General features: G+C 42.9%; 1 protein-coding gene across 1 annotated transcript in view; it reads left to right on the forward strand.

The window, feature by feature from the left end:
* CFAP61 (cilia and flagella associated protein 61) overlaps positions 1-17,767 on the forward strand; it is a 250,693-nt gene that overhangs the window by 72,741 nt on the left and 160,185 nt on the right. The window contains exons 11-13 of the mRNA XM_082645893.1: positions 642-820; positions 2,376-2,415; positions 6,122-6,261. Coding sequence (XP_082502019.1) covers positions 642-820; positions 2,376-2,415; positions 6,122-6,261 — 359 coding nt within the window. The remainder of the gene's footprint in view (positions 1-641; positions 821-2,375; positions 2,416-6,121; positions 6,262-17,767) is intronic.

The following is a 17,767-nucleotide window of genomic DNA, read 5'->3' on the forward strand; positions in this document are numbered from 1 at the left end:
GGGAGTAGGAGGCTCCTGATTTTCTTTATAACTTTTTAACGCTAATATTATTTTACTTTTTACTATACGCATGCGTTACTTCAATTTCAAAGAACTCCGAGAGGATCTCGGAGTGAATCATGTTCCTCTCACTGGGCTGTAACACCTCCTTCGATGAATGAGACCTGACAGGACTCAGCACTAACTCTCCAAGTGGCTATGGGCAACTGGCTCCCGGGGCTCCCGCTCACTAGCAAACCACCTGAACAGTCCCAAGATCCAAAAATTCTTGTAGCACAAAATCACAAGGAAAACTGGGGATAGAGGTGTTTTGCTTATGGAATTAATACGCATGTAATAGTCCCATGCTCTAACCTCTATCCAGCGATGCAGTTAAAATATGGATCCTGTATCAAAGACCAACTGAGACCGTTCGTTTTCTGACCTTCGCGTGAGAACCTGTTTCCATCCTCAACAATTTTGAAATCTCATTAAGAACACCTCCTTAAAACTGGCCCTGGCTTGGGATGGTTTGTTTCAGGTGAGGCAGTCACATCTGTCCTGGGAACAGTGTCCTGTGGAGACAAGACAGTGACTAGCCCATTAAATGGTAGAAAATAAATAGGATTCCCAGTTCAGTTCCTCCTCTCTCCTTGCTGTAGGGCACAGAAAAACTCAGTCAAGAGTACAGTGTGGATTACACGGATTACTGCATCAGCAACACGAGCTCAGCATCCATCTCTCTGCCCGAAAAGACCAGCAACTTCCGCCCCATCTACAAGGGCGCCTCCACTGCCTTCTGCATCCAGCTGTTTTGTATTGACGAGAAGCACGAAGCAAGGCAAGTGCTGGTCCCCAATGTGTCTGCCGCGCGAAGACCTTCTCCTGGCCTTGGTGGCCCAACACTTGAATCTTGCAGAGCCAGGGTTTTCCAAGCCTGGCTGCCCATCCTCATTTCTGGGGAGTTTTTAAAAACCACAGATTCCTGAGCCCCACTTCCAGACTCCAGCCCATAAAATTTGGGTCAGACCCACAGAACTGGGCTGCCCAGGGTCTGGAAAATCATCCCTTCCTTAGCCACATGCTGTTCCCCATTCTCTAGAGTTTGCATTTTTGGGGGACTTTGGGTTTAGGTTGCTGCTTGTCTGGAGTCTTTTAGTTGCAAGTAATAGAAAATCCAGCCGAAACTGGCTTTGGAAAAATGGAATAATTGCCTCACGTAAGAAAAGATAATCCAGTGGTGGGACCGATTTTCAATGTGGCTTGATCTAGGACTTATTAGATACCCCAATTACAGGCCAAGCTTCTCACTCTACCCTCTACCCTATTCCTGAGTTGATGGTGGGGGCCAGGCCAGGCCATGATGATGGCTTTGTCCCTTGCTTTGTGCTCCCCACTGAATCGGGGCTGGAGTCTCTATCTGAGAGGGGTGTTAGCAGGACACCAAACAACAATCCAGGGCAGCTGCCAGAGGTAGGAGGCCTGGTCCCGGGCAGACGAGGCTTCCTGTCCCTCCAGAACAACCCCGTGTTCAGTGCTCGCTGCCCCCTGTAGTCTGGATTGGACCCCTGCCCTCGGTGCCTAGATTCCACAGCCCCTTTGGGATGGCCACATAGTCCACCATTCCGTCCACAGAACAATGTTGAAGAGGAAAGATTGGCCCATTTTGATAGACTGGAAGGTTCCAGACTATCTTTAAGACAACCAAGACCACCGCTGGACACTCCCTTTTTAGAGGATGTATTTAATCACATTCACGATCTCCTAGCTTTCCTTAGAACCATGCTTTTCTTGGACGTTTTTCCTCTTGAGTTTTCAATTTCTTTGGAATTGAAATTCAATTGAAAGGTTGAAAAGGGAAATCTTTTTATTCTAATTATATTGTAGACATCTAAAAAGCCTGTAAACCCTTCTAGATCTGTCGTGTATATTTATTTTCCCCTGTGCATTCAGATAAGACTGTGCTTTTTGAATTTTCAAAAAGAAATTTGATGACCCATGATGGTTCGCCTATAAACATACACCTGACGCTGGTCAGAAAATCTTTTGCATATAAAAGAGAAAAAGATCAGAGTAGCTTATAATATGCCCATGTCTCCCACCCAGCACCTCCTAAAAGGAAGGGAGGGATCATGTCCACAGAATGACTATCTGCTTTTAGAATGTGTAGAGATTTTTAATTGCTATAATAGTACTTTTAGTTCCAGAAAAACACTTCGTTACTGACATTTGAAGCTTATGCCTTCTGCAGCTGATTACTGTTCAGTTAGACACAAATTCTGGTTACTGGTTGGCTAATCACTGCCTAAGGGGGGAGGGCCATAGGTCTCTTTAAATGTGCACTGATGCTGCATTTGCTTGCAGGTCAGTGACAGTTTTTACTGTCTTGTTTACAGGTCACTGGACTTCATGAATTTTGTTTTCAGTCTTTTTCCTGTAAGTACATGTTGAATTTTGAGTAATATAATTGGTTTTGTAAGCTAGAAAAATTATAAAAAAGTAGGATGCCATATTCATTGTCCAAACATTTAATCTGCTATGAATGTTAAGGTTAGAACCACTTCTCTGTTCTGAAAAAAAAGGTTGAATGACATGTCCTGAACTCTTAAAAGTAGAAAAGATTATTGTCTTCAATAATTTTTCAGTCATGCTGTTGTAATAGTTTTCTTTCAACACATAATTTATTTTAGAGATTGCTTCATCAGTGTCCTATTAGAACCAAATCATGAATAGAACGCTGGTAGTACATGAAAATGTCAGGAATTACTCTAAAGTGAGTTAGACTGTTGCATTACTTTATAGTTTGCTTTGGCTCAAAGAATGCTGACACCATTAGATTGCTTTTCTGAGGGTAGGAAAGTGGGAACTTGCAGTTGATCTTCTGGTTGGTGTCGCCTGACACATGGGATTGACTTGACCCTCTACGGTTGGTTGGTGGATGGCCCCAGGCAGGCACCCAAGTGCAAACAAGGTTCTCCAATCTCAGGGTGTCCAGGCCACCTCCTCCACTTTTGTTTCATGGTTGTCAAGGGATACAGATTCTGACCAACCTCTCATCACTTTATTGGAGGGAAGAAAGTGGGGCAGGAAGACAATTTAAGTTCCTTAATTGGATTTTTATGACTTTTTCCATGGCTGGTCTATCAGTTTAGTCAAGTCAATAGCCGCACTTCTTCAGTTAGCTAATTATGGGCAAATTATCTATTGTTTTATTTTTCCTTGATGTTCTTTATACCAAGGCTAAAAAACAAAATAAGTTTAATTCTGTTGCCTGAAAGCTATGTGATCATAGATTGTATTTCCTCATTTTGTTAAGATGATGAAGACTTGGCAATGATGTTCTCCATCGTAATTTTTTTGAATTAATTTTAAGGCATTTCGAAGCTCATAAAATACTGTAGATGACCCTGAGGGAGGGTTTGCAAAGCTGGCTTCCCTCCGAGATGCCCCAAAGTAAATTCAGTAAGTTCAATTCATTCCTATTTTGAAGTCCATGCAGAGACAGATCTTCAGTATTATTACAAAAGCAATGCTGGCTTTAAGATAGTAAAAGACATGTTTACTTTTTAATTAATTATTTCAGGATATGGGGAGACAAAAACAAAATCCCTTCGTTACTTCATCCTTAATCCTTCCCATCCATGTTGAAGCAACTCATTACGTTCATTCTCTTTTATGGCTGAGTAGTATTCCATTGTGTATATATACTACATCTCCTTTATCCATTCATCTGTCAATGGACATTTTGGTTGTTTCCATGTCTTGGCTATTGTGAATAGTGCTACGAAGAACATTGAGGTGCATGTGTATTTTTGAATTAGAGTTTTGTCCGGGTATATGTCCAGGAGTGGGATTGCTGGATCATACGGTAGGAATTACTCATTTCTCCCAAAGGAAGCCCCCCTCAAGGCTTGGCACTTAGTCCTTATTTTCAGCTTGAGTATTTCAACAACGTGACTCACAAGTTCCCCAGAAGGAGCTGTTATTTTGCTAGAAAGAAGGAAGATCAGGTCAAAGAGTGATTCACTCCTTTGGGTTGCACATGTGTCCCCAGGGTTTTGGATTCGCCCAGGCAAGGCCTTCACAGGGTTCAGGAGGAGGTGAGATCCCAAAGGGACAAATTAGCTCTGGGAAGAGCAGGCTGCTTCTGCAGGCACCTGGCAGAGGGTCACGGTGGACGTGAGGAGCACAGACAGTCCATGGCAGCACTGTCCCATAGACAACAAACTCTAAATGTTCCAGCAGCCACATTATAAAAAAAAAGTAAAAAGACACAGGTGAAATCAATTTTAATAATATATTTTACTTAATGCAATATGTCCAGAATTTAATGATTTTAATATGTAATCAGTATGCAAAAGTATTAATGAGATCTTGTACATCCATTTTCTCAGTTTTTAACATCCAATGTGTATTTTACATTTAGGGCACATGTCAATACAAGCACTAAATTGTCATCAGAAATCCTCACTCTGCTTCTAGATTTTGTAAAATTTACAGTTGAATGAGTAGATTCACATACCCAAATTGTTCTAAACATACATAAAACTTTTCCAATAACTGAACTGAGTATCAGTTTTTATTTTATTGTTTTTTTCTTTTCCATTATGGTTTATTATAGGATACTGAATGTAGTTCCCTGTGCTATACAGTAGGACCTTGTTGTTTATCCATTCCATATGTAATAGTTTGCATCTACTAACCCCAAACTCCCTGTCCAACCTTCCCCCACACCCCCTTCCCCGTGGCAACCATAAGCCTGTTCTCCATGTCTGTGAGTCTGTTTCTGTTTCATACATAGGTTCATTTGTGTCACGTTTTAGATTCCACGTATAAGTGATATCACTTGGTATTTGTCTTTCTCTTTCTGACTTACTTCACTTAGTATGATAATATCTAGGTCCATCCATGTAGCTGCAAATGGCATTATTTCATTCTTTTTTATGGCTGAGTAGTATTCCACTGTGTATATGTACCATGTCTCCTTTATCCATTCATCTGTCAATGGACATTTCGATTGTTTCTATGTCTTGGCTATTATGAAGAGTTCTGCAGTGAACATTGAGGTGCATGTGTGTTTTTGAATTAGAGTTTTGTCCGTGTATATGTCCAGGAGTGGGATTGCTGGGTCATATGATAGCTCTATGTTTAGTTTTTTGAGGAACTTCCATACTGTTATCCATAGTGGCTGTACCAATTTACATTCCCACCAACAACGTAGGAGGGTTCCCAAGTATCAGTTTTGAAATGTAAATTTAATCAAAATGAAATACAATTAAAAATTCGGTTCCCCAGTCTCACTGGCCATATTCCAAATGCTCGGTGGCCAGACTCAGCTCCTGGCCAGCATATTGGACAGCGCAGATACAGGTCAGGACACGCAGATCCCACTGCCCAGGTTAACCCGCCCTTAGATCTCATCACCTAAGTGGGACCGTGCCCTGATAAAATACACAGACATCCATTGATGTGTAATCACAGGACTTTAGAGCAGAAAAGGCCTGGAGCACCATGCTCTCATCTCACAGAGGTGGGGACCACGGCTGGCGGCTGGTACAGCATAACTTGATAAACCCAGGGCCTTTGCCATGATACTGCGCAGCCTCATCACTCCTGGATACAAGTGAATTTGCAAACGCAAACGTCCTTAGTTCAAAACTCTACTTCTGGAAAAGAGCTATGCTGAATGGGTCCTATAATTCACAATATTCCTTTATTTGGGTTTCAGTCAAACACAGATATTTTCTCCATATTCTTTTTTTTTTTTTTTTTTTTTTTGTGGTACACGGGCCTCTCACTGCTGTGGCCTCTCCCATTGCGGAGCACAGGCTCCGGATGCGCAGGCTCAGTGGCCATGGCTCACAGGCCTAGCCGCTCCGCGGCATGTGGGATCTTCCTGGACCGGGGCACGAACCCGTGTTCCCTGCATCGGCAGGCGGACCCTCAACCACTGCGCCACCAGGGAAGCCCTTCTCCATATTCTTGCAATTGCTTATCCCCTGAATTTTCTGATTACTTTCCAAATGATAGGAATCTTTAACTTGAATACCATCTCCTTTACACATTTTACTCCTATTTAGTGTTTTATGTCAGGAATTTGTTTAGTGATAAATGATTTTTATCTGGTCTTCAATCACACCAGGACAAGAACTTCTGCATCATTTCTCTGCCACATCTCACCCCTGAGTTTGTGCTCGTACAGAACTTTGTGAAGATTGTCCCCTTCAACAACTGCACCCTGGACCAGGACCTCTATGTCTTCCATCGGGCAGGATTGCTCAAGTAAGCAGATGCACGTTTGGCCAAAAGATAGTCCATGAAGTTCAAAAAAGAGAATGGAACAGGAGCTCCGTGACATTTTAATTTAATGATTTATTTTAAAAATTGTCTTATTGGCAGAGGACTTGATCAAGTGACTTTAACCAGTCCATTTAGGGGAAGAGTCATGGTGAAAGTTGCTGGTCCAGTCAGATATTAGAGCATAATCTAACTCCAAAATAGTCAAAACAATAACCATGTTGACATCTCTATGGCTGGAACAAGGTAACACAAGAAAGAGTCCCACCGCAGACCCCAATAGAGTAAGAATTGAGCATGTGTCTGTATGTAAAGGTATTAGAGACTGATGTATATGATGGCATTTGTGTTACAGTGAGAAAAGGAAGGATTATTTCGTAAATGGTGGGACAAAATAAAGACAGAAATGTTCTTCATATTCTACAGTAAAATAGATTCCCAAGTGATTGAAGAGTTAAATGTAGATATTGCAATAGTTAAAAATTAGAAACTGTTACCTACAGTGCTAGGTTCTGGGCCAGATTCTGAGAATACAGCAGTGTACAGACTACTGGTGTGTCCCACATCCTTTCAAAGCTTATAAACACTCCTGTAAAAGTAAAACTGCAGCTGTGATGGGTGTACCAGCAGTGGGTCTATGGGACTATGGAGACCTATCACTGGGAGATTCAGCCCAGTCAGAGGGAGCTTTCCTGAGGAAGAACGCTGAGTTCTAGACAAGGAGTGTGAGTGAAGATTGAACTTTATTGCGCCTCAGGATGGGGAAGGTCTTTTTAGAACATGGAAGAAAAAAATTAAGATTTTTTTTTTTTTACTATATGAAACTTCAGAACCACTCTAATTTAATTAAAATGCAGCTGACTAATGGAAGGATATTTTTAACAAACATAACAGACACAAGGTTGGTATATTTTATATATAAAGAGCTTTAATAAATCAATAAGAAGACTATTTAACACCAGAATAGAAAAACTAACCCCCTCACAAATGGCCAGACTGTTTGCATATGAAAAAAACAAAAAATCAATGGGTATTAAAAAATCTTCAAACTTATTGCAAATAAGGGAAAAGAAACAAAAGCAAGAATGAGACATCATTTTTGGTCAATTGGCTAGAATTAGAATATAGAAACATTCAATTCTAATGAGAAAAATGTAACTCTTGTCAGAATGTAAATAGACATAAAATTTCAAAGGGCAATTTGGCCAGAACATTAAGGTAGTTTATATTCTTTCACTCTTTACTTCCACTCCTAGAAACATATCCTAGGAAACTTGTTGCAGAGATGCAAACAAAAATTTACATCTTAGGATTAAAGAACATTGGAAATACTCTAAACATCCAGTAGTAAGAGAATGTTTAAATACTTTATGGTACTTATAGGAAGTAATCTATAACTATGCTTACAGTTCATTGTAAGAATATCTAATGATTAGAAAATGGTCAGAATATAATGTTAGGGTAGAAAACCTATCAATAAATAAAACAGCATTTAAATATGACCAAAATTTCTAAAGAAGGAAAAAATGCATGAACAAAGTAGACTAAAAGGACACATGCAGATGTAGTTCATGCCGCCCAGGCCCCCTCGTTCAGGACTAATTTTACACCTGCAGGATGTGTGGGCGCCACCAGCTCGAAGCTGGGTCCCCCGCCAAGGAGACTGCCCTGGACAGAAGAGAGGGCTTTGCCCAAGGTCCACCCTCCCGAGGGCAGCCTGCATCCAGCAACTAGTCTGTGTGTGTGGAGGCGGGGGAGGGACACCTCTGAAGGGTCTTCCCAGGGCCAGGATGCCCCAAGGTGTCAGCTGGGCATTTGTTGTGACCCCATGGCTCGCAGTCCATCTTCACCTCTGCCCTGTCCTGCCCTGCCCCTCCCCATAGGTGTGGAGGGTCCCAGGAGCCACCCTCATCCCCCCCAGCATGTGGATCTCTGTGTGAGGCTGCCTCCTGGGGAACCCAGCCAGCGGTGCTAGAGATGGCCCGTGGTTGCCTCGGGGTGGTAAGAGGACTGTCATGGGTGATTTTTAATTTCCTTTCTCACATTGCCTAAATTTTGGAATTTTCCTACACCGGTCTTGGATATAGCAAGTGGTTGAAACCCATCAAATAGGCTTAAGTAACTGGAGAATTTATTACTACACAGAACCAAGGGAAGACTCCGAGGGCAATTCTGGTTTCATACGTGGATTATTAGCCTGGTTGGATCTATCTCTTTCGAGTTGACACCTTCTCAGACACAGTGGTTGCGGGATGAGTGAGGTAGCTGCAGACGCTGTATCACTTAAGTCCACCAGGTGAAGAGTGGTGGGGATGCTTCTGTTCAGAAGCCCCAACACAGAAGTCTTACTGCATCTCAGTGGCTCAGATTGGCCCTCTGCTGGCTGACTTTGAACCCATCACTGGGTCAGAGGCTGCTGGTTGGCATCCTTGGGTCTGGTCCCAAAGCTCAGGGCTGGGTGGGGGAGGGGTGCATCATCTATACAAATGTGGAGGCTTTTCTGGAGAAATGGGCAATGGAGCTGCTACCCACACTTCCATCTTGGGATAGGACCAACTCGATCAATAGAAAGTGAACAGTAGATCTATTACAGGAACAATGTCAATACCGTCCATTTTCTATAATTTAACTTTTTCAAGCTGTCTTATTCACATAGTCTCATTCTTACAAAATATTATGGAGCTCATCAAACTGCACATTTAAAAATGGGTATATTTAATTGTATGAAAATTATGCCTCAGTAAAGCTGCTGCAAAATCTTGTGACAAAGGGATTGGTAGAGTAGTTTCAGAGAGCTTTCTCTATAATTGATATATTAGCCTTTTAAGTGAAACTTTGAGAAACCTTCTAAATGATCACTATGTAATTGGGGAATGGTTAAGTGAATCCTGGCATATTCATTCAGTACATTACCACGCAGATTTTGAAAAAATAAAAACAGGTCTACATCATACTGTATGGAATGATATCTGGGATGGTGAGAAAAGTAAGGGTCAGATGATAATAGTAATAATCGTAATGGCAGCTTACATTTATGGAAGGTTTGTAGTGTTTCAAGGACTTTGTTAATCACTTTCCATGTGTCTTTACGCACAGTGACCTTATTAGCTAGATACTACTATTATTATCCCCATCTTACAGGTCAGGAAACTGAGACACAGAGAGGTTAAGTAACTAGTCCAAAAGGCACACAGCAGAAAGTAGCAGAGCTGGAACTGGAACGAAGGCAGCTGGCTTCCAGAGCCAACTCATAACTGCCTCACGTATTGCTTCCTATGCTGTGTCTTCAGCGTAAAGCTGTTGTAGCAGAGAGACCCTAAAGCACAGTGGCTTGAGCCAGAGGACAGTTCCACCTCTACCACACAGTGGTCCAGACAGGAGCAGGTGGTCTAAGGAGAGTCGTGGCTTTTCCCCACGAAGCTGTCCAGGGACCCAGTTCCTTCTCTCATTGCTCCTCCATCTCACAGAGCAAGGGTCTAACCTACTGTCTGTGTGGAAAGTCAGGGGTCTGCGAATTTGGATGGGAAGAAAAATTACATCTTTCTGTTACTAACCTCTGATTGAAGTTTGACGTGTCCTTCCACTGTGGATGGAGGCAACAAACCTCAGAAGTGTCAGCGAAGCCGTGACTTTGTAGCCCATGGAAGTCACGGATATTCTCGTATCACCTTACGGTTGTTGCAGATGTCTCAAAATAGGGATGCTCATCGTACTTTGAAATTTCAGTAAATTTATTCTCAACCAAAACTTGTTACTTGATGCATTAATGAGGAGGCACAGGTATTACCAAAACACACATTTTAAAAAACATTTTGATAGCTCTACTTGATATAATTTGTTGTCTTTGATTTTACACGTTGAAAAGCATTAGTCTGAGAAGGGGTCCCGAGCATCCCCAGACTGTCAAGGGGCCCATGGGGCACACAAGTGTTAGACCGCCGTCAGAGTGAGCTCTTTTCCTCTTGGTGCTGTGAGCTGGCTTAGGGCACCGTAGTCACATTTTAGCCACAGGGAAGGGTGCAAAGAGAAAGGGAGGGGAAGACTGTCCTCTTACAGAAGTTACATCACTTCTCATCACAGTCTGTGCTCGGGAAGTTGGTTGTACGGCCCTGCCGAGCCGCGGGGGAGGCCGGGGGACAAGTTGCTGGAGGCTCAGGTGTGCGCCTGGCGAAAACTCAGTTGACTCAGTTACTAAAAGGGAGAAGGCGAGAGGGAAACTGGGGGGCCATCGTATCTAGTTTTTATCTTGCATATCTAAAGATGTTCTAGAAGGGTCCACGGGACTTTATTAACCTTTTGTGCTTCTGGGGAGCAGGACGGCGACGTGAGGGGTGTAGATGGCGACGTACTCTTTGCTTTATGTCTGTCGTTTCCGTTTGAGTTTTTTCATTAATAAACTTTATTTTTTAGAGCAGTTTTAGGCTCACAGCACAACTGAGCAGAAAGTGCAGAGGGTTCCTACAGACCCCTTCCCCAGGCCCCCCACAGACTCTCCCACAGTTAACATCCCACACCAGAGCTACACCATTTGTACCATCAAGGAACCTACAGGGACTCACCATTATCAACCAGAGTCCACGGTTTACATGAGGGCTCACTCTTCTGTTGTACACTCTCTGGGTCTGGACAAATGTGCAATGACGTAGCCACCACCATACTATCATACAGAGTAGTTTCTAAAAATGCCCTCTGCTCCCCCTATCCATCCCTCTCTCCTTCCCCCCAGCCTCTGGCAACCACTGGTCTTTCTCCTGTCCCCATAGTTTTGCCTTTTCTAGAATGTCATAGCTGGAATCCTACAGTACGTGGCCTTTACAGATTGGCCTCTTTCAGTTAGTAATGAATAGTTTAAGGTTTCTCCATGTGTCTTCGTGGCTTGATAGCTTATTTCTTTTTAGCCCTGAATAATATTCCATTGTCTGGATGGACCACAGTTTATTTATCCAGTCACCTACTGAAGGACAGCTTGGTTGCGTCCAAGTTTTGGCAATTATGAATTTCAGCAATTATGAATCTATGTGCAGGTTTTTGTATGGGTGTAGAGTTTCAGCTCATTTGGGTATATACCAAAGAGCACAACTTTAGATTGTATGGTAAGAATATTGAGTTTTGTAAGAAACTGCCTCACTGTCTTCCAAAGTCCTCCGCCATTTTGCATTCCCGCCAGCAACGGAGGAGAGTTCCTGTTTCCTCACATCCTTGCCAGCGTTTGTCAGTGTTTTGAATTTTCACCATTCTCATAGGTGGGTAGCGGTATCTTGTTTTAATTTGCATTTCCATACTGACTTATGGTGTTGAGCATGTTTTCATTTGCTATTTGCCATCTGTATGTCTACTTCGGTGAGGTGTCTGTTCATATCTTCTGCCCTTTTTTAAGATTGGGTTGTTCATTTATGTTTGATTTTTTAAAAATTATGGGCATGCATTACTTCCATAATAGAAAGTGTAGTTAATTTTTTATCACTGAGATTTTAAATTTTATTATGACTCAGGTAAAACTTTCATTAGAATGTTCTTTATGCTCTCTGCATTCTTACGTAGAGTGTATTGGTGACATTTTCTTACGACTTGGGCTTCTCTTTATGAATAAATACATGCTGATGAGAGCAACTGGATGACAGGGGATCAGGATCGGGCCATGGGTCTGCCTGAGGTAGTGGCCTTGTTCTTAGTGGCTTAAGTACTTAATTCACAGTCATATTCTTTTCTTGTACACTCTCTCTCTTATTTACTATGTACATGTATTGCTTTTATTAACAATTAAGTTTTTAAAACAATGAGACTTTCAACACTTGTCTGGAAATTAGTCCTGGTTGCAGCATGGCCCTAGTCTTTCTTTGTAACCATTTGCAGTGTCAGCTTTGTTTTTGTTTTTTTTAATCACTTACGTATAAAGTTGGAGCAAATCATGTACACCTGGGTTCTTTTCTGAAAAATTAAAGGCTCACAAACTGAAGAAGTTTCCTTGCCTTTAGAAAATCATGACCTTTGTCACCATTCCCATCTGAGCCCTCATTGGGAGCTTTCCTTTGTTGCTCTGAGTTTTGTCGCCAGCCCACTGACAACTACACACCCGGTTCTCAGCGTGTCCAGTCTTGTAGTCCAGTCTTTGCACTTTTACTCTTGTTCCTGTCTCTCTTGTGGCCATGGCAGCGGGTCACTGTTCTCTAGAGCAAGCTTAGATTTTTAATTCTTTAAATTCTAAACACAAAGAGCTTTACAAATGTTAGGAATGGTAGTTTTGCCTGTAGGATCACTCAGCTCATAAAGGGAACACGATATCAGAACCGGCTTCTTCCCTCTGCTCTTTTTTTTTTTTTTTTTTGAAAATCTATAAAAATTATTTTTTAACATCTTTATTGGAGTATAATTGCTTTACAATGGTGTGTTAGTTTCTGCTTTATAACAAAGTGAATCAGTTATACATATACATATATTCCCATATGTCTTCCCTCTTGCATCTCCCTCCCTCCCACCCTCCCTGTCCCATCCCGCTAGGTGGTCATAAAGCGCCAAGCTGATCTCCCTGTGCTATGCAGCTGCTTCCCACTAGCTATCTATTTTACATTTGGTAGTGTATATATGAACATGCCACTCTCTCACTTTGTCACAGCTTACCCTTCCCCCTCCCCATATCCTCAAGTCCATGCTCTAGTAGGTCTGCGTCTTTATTCCCGTCTTACCCCAACGTTCTTCATGACCTTTTGGGTTTTTTTTTTAGATTCCATATATATGTGTTAGCATACGGTATTTGTTTTCCTCTTTCTGACTTACTTCACTCTGTATGACAGACTCTAGGTCCATCCACCTCACTACAAATAACTCAATTTTGTTTCTTTTTATGGCTGAGTAATATTCCATTGTATATATGTGCCACATCTTCTTTATCCGTTCATCTGTTGATGGACACTTAGGTTGCTTCCATGTCCTGGCTATTGTAAATAGAGCTTCAATGAACATTTTGGTACATGACTCTTGTTGAATTATGGTTTTCTCAGGGTATATGCCCAGTAGTGGGATTGTGGGGTGTTATGGTAGTTCTATTTTTAGGTTTTTAAGGAACCTCCATTCTGTTCTCCATAGTGGCTATACCAATTTACATTCCCACCAACAGTGCAAAAGGGTTCTCTTTTCTCCACACCCTCTCCAGCATTTATTGTTTGTAGATTTCTTTGTTTTAAAGTCTATTTTGTCTGATATGAGAATTGCTACTCCAGCTTTCTTTTGATTTCCATTTGCATGGAATATCTTTTACCATCCCCTCACTTTCAGTCTGTATGTGTCCCTAGGTCTGAGGTGGGTCTCTTGTAGACAGCATATATACAGGTCTTGTTTTTGTATCCATTCAGCCAGTCTATGTCTGTTGGTTGGAGCATTTAATCCATTTACATTTAAGGTAATTATCAATATGTATGTTCCTATTCCCATTTTCTTAATTGTTTTGGGTTTGTTATTGTAGGTCTTTTCCTTCTCTTGTGTTTCCTGCCTAGAGAAGTTCCTTTAGCATTTTTTATAAAGCTGGTTTGGTGGTGCTGAACTCTCTCAGCTTTTGCTTATCTGTAAAGGTTTTAATTTCTCCATCAAATCTGAATGAGGTCCTTGCTGGGTAGAATAATCTTCGTTGTAGGTTTTTCCCTTTCGTCACTTTAAATATGTCTTGCCACTCCCTTCTGGCTTGCAGAGTTTCTGCTGAAAAATCAGCTGTTAACCTGATGGGGATTCCCTTGTATGTTATTTGTTGTTTTTCCCTTGCTGCTTTTAATATTTTTTCTGTGTATTTAATTTTTGATAGTTTGATTAATATGTGTCCTGGCATGTTTCTCCTTGGATTTATCCTGTATGGGACTCTCTGTGCTTCCTGGACTTGATTAACTATTTCCTTTCCCATATTAGGGAAGTTTTCAACTATAATCTCTTCAAATATTTTCTCAGTCCCTTTCTTTTTCTCTTTTTCTTCTGGGACCCCTATAATTCGAATGTGGATGTGTTTAATGTTGTCCCAGAGGTCTCTTAGACTGTCCTCAATTCTTCTCATTATTTTTTCTTTATTTTGCTCTGCAGTAGTTATTTCCACTATTTTATCTTCCAGGTCACTTACCCATTCTTCTGCCTCAGTTATTCTGCTATTGATCCCTTCTAGAGAATTTTTAATTTCATTTATTGTGTTGTTCATCACTGTCTGTTTGCTCTTTAGTTCTTCTAGGTCCTTGTTAAACGTTTCTTGTATTTTCTCCATTCTATTTCCATGATTTTGGATTATCTTTACTATCATTATTCTGAATTCTTTTTCAGGTAGACTGCCTATTTCCTCTTCATTTGTTAGGTCTGGTGGGTTTTTGCCTTGCTCCTTCATCTGCTGTGTGTTTCTCTGTCTTCTCACTTTGCTTAACTTACTGTGTTTGGGTTCTCCTTTTTGCAGGCTGCAGGTTCGTAGTTCCTGTTGTTTTTGGTGTCTGTCCCCAGTGGCTAAGGTTAGTTCAGTGGGTTGTGTAGCCTTCCTGGTGGAGGGGACTAGTGCCTGTGTTCTGGTGGATGAAGCTGGATCTTGTCTTTCTGGTGGGCAGGTCCACGTCTGGTGGTGTGTTTTGGGGTGTCTGTGGCCTTATTATGATTTTAGGCAGACTCACTGCTAATGCATGGGGTTGTGTTCCTATCTTGCTAGTTGTTTGGCATAGGGTGTCCTGCACTGTAGCTTGCTGGTCATTGAGTGGAGCTGGGTCTTGACGTTGAGGTGAGATCTCTGGGAGATTTTCGCCGTTTGATATTACGTAGAGCTGGGAGATCTCTTGTGGACCAGTGTCCTGAACTTGGCTCTCCCACCTCAGAGGCACAGACCTGATGCCTGGCTGGAGCACCAAAAGCCTGTCATCCAAACGGCTCAGGATAAAAGGGAGAAAAAAAAAGAAAGAAAGAAAGAAGAAGATAAAATAAAATAAAATAAAGTAAAATAAAATAAAGTTACTAAAATAAAAAATAATTATTAAAACAATTTTTAAAGTAATAAAAAATTTTAAAAAAGAAAGAAGAGAGCAACCAAACCAAAAAACAAATCCACCAATGATAACAAGTGCTAAAAACTATACTAGAAAAAACAAAAACAAAAAAACGAACAGACAGAACCCTAGGACAAATGCTAAAAGCAAAGCTATACAGACAAAATCACACACAAGCATACACATACATACTCACAAAGAGAGAAGAAGGGAAAATATATATATATATTGTTGCTCCCAAATTCCACCACCTCAATTTGGGATGATTTGTTGTCTATTCAGGTATTCCACAGATGCAGGGTACATCCAGTTGATTGTGGAGCTTTAATTCGCTGCTTCTGAGGCTGCTGGGAGGGATTTCCCTTTCTCTTCTTTGTTCTTACGGCTCCCGGGGCTCAGCTTTGGATTTGGCCCCGCCTCTGCGTGTAGGTCGCCTGAGGGCGTCTGTTCTTCGCTCAGACAGGATGGGTTTAAAGGAGCAGCTATTTCCGGGACTCTGGCTCACTCAGGCCGGGGGGAGGGAGGGGTACGTTGTGCGGGGCGAGCCTGCGCGGCAGAGGCCGGCGTGGCGTTCCACCAGCCCGAGGCGCGCCGTGCGTTCTCCTGGGGAAGTTATCCCTGGATCCCGGGACCCTGGCAGTGGCGGGCTGCACAGGCTCCCCAGAAGGGGGGTGTGGATAGTGACCTGTGCTCGCACACAGGCTTCTTGGTGGCGGCAGCAGCAGCCTTAGCATCTCATGCCCGTCTCTGCGGTCCGCGCTGATATCCGCGGCTCGCGCCCGTCTCTGGAGCTCCTTTAAGCGGCGCTCTTAATCCCCTCTCCTCGCGCACCAGGAAACAAAGAGGTAAGAAAAAGTCTCTTGCCTCTTCATCAGGTCCAGACTTTTCCCCGGACTCCCTCCCGGCTAGCCGTGGTGCACTAACCCCTTCAGGCTGTGTTCACGCCGCCAGTCCTCTCCCTGCGCTCCGACCGAAGCCCGAGCCTCAGCTCCCAGCCCCGCCCGCCCTGGCGGGTGAGCAGACAAGCCTCTCGGGCTGGTGAGTGCCGGTCGGCACTGATTCTCTGTGCGGGAATCTCTCCGCTTTGCCCTCCGTACCCCTGTGGCTGCGCTCTCCCCCGCGGCTCCGAAGCTTTTCCCCCTCTGCCACCTGCAGTCTCTGCCCGCGAAGGGGCTTGTAGTGTGTGGAAACCTTTCCTCCTTCACAGCTCCCTCCCACTGGTGCAGGTCCCGTCCCTATTCTTTTGTCTCTGTTTATTCTTTTTTCTTTTGCCCTACCCAGGTACGTGGGGAGTTTCTTGACTTTTGGGAGGTCTGAGGTCTTCTGCCAGCGTTCAGTAGGTGTTCTGTAGGAGTCGTTCCACATGTAGATGTATTTCTGATGTATTTGTGGGGAGGAAAGTGATCTCCACGTCTTACTCTTCCGCCATCTTGAAGCTCTGCCAATCAATGTGATTTTTAGTACACAGTACAGGTATCTTCATGACTAAGAAAAAAAAGAGTTATGGAGGACAGAAATCCAGAACACCAAACACTGGGGCTTTAGGTGCTGCTGCAGTGGGCTGGCTGGGGCTTGCCTTCCCTCCGCTGCCTCCGCTGAGGCCGGGATGCTGCTGGTGGTGGCGGCGCTAGTGGGCGGCTGGACTGCTGTCTACCTGACAGACTTGGTGCTGAAAGTGACAACCTCGGGTCTAAGGCGCAAGCCCACGGTACTCAGGGTCGGGGCGCAAGGCCCGAGGCCTTTTCTCTTCCCCCACCTGCACTGGAGGCGGGCGGCCAGTTCCCACGTGCAGCCTTCCGTGGAGTAAATTAAGCAGAGCCGGTCACAGGCGGGCTATGGCGTGTCCCACCCGGGAGGCAGGCGCCGCTAGCGGGCTCGGAAGTCCGCGCGCTGCCAAACCCCGCTCTGCACCTGGGAGGAAAATCAAATGTCCGCCTGGAAAGGCATTGTTTGCCTTCGTTGTCTGCCTTCGCTGTCAGCCTTTGTTGTCTTTAAGGCTGCAACCCTCCAGAGACTCTGGTATTGGAAAGAATCTAAATCAAGTTCCTGTTGAGCTCTTAAGGCCCTTCTATATTTCATAAATAGACCCCTGGGCTAGATTTTATAAGAATATTTGAACAATGGCAGTCTTGTGGATTTTTATCTAATACAAAGTAATGCTTTAATTTCTCTTATCTTTTTCTAATTCTTTTTTTTTTAAATTGAAGTATAGGTGACTTACAATATTACATTAGTATCAGGTATACAACATAGTGATTCAATATTTTTATAGATTATACTCCATAAAAGTTATAAAATATTGGCTATATTCCCTGTGCTGTACATTGCATCTAATTCTTGTCTTTTCATAAACATGCTTCTCACAACATGAGTTCTTCTAAAACCATCTTTTGAAATTTTAAAACTTAGATTATTGGTGGAAATGTTTTCAGTTGGAAATAAAAGAAACCCCAACTCAGAATGGCTTCAGCCATAGGGCAGTCATTGGCCTCCATAGC

Source organism: Mesoplodon mirus (genome assembly GCF_964341445.2).
Source record: "Mesoplodon mirus genome assembly, chromosome: 15".
NCBI classification, from domain to species: Eukaryota; Metazoa; Chordata; class Mammalia; order Artiodactyla; family Ziphiidae; genus Mesoplodon; species Mesoplodon mirus.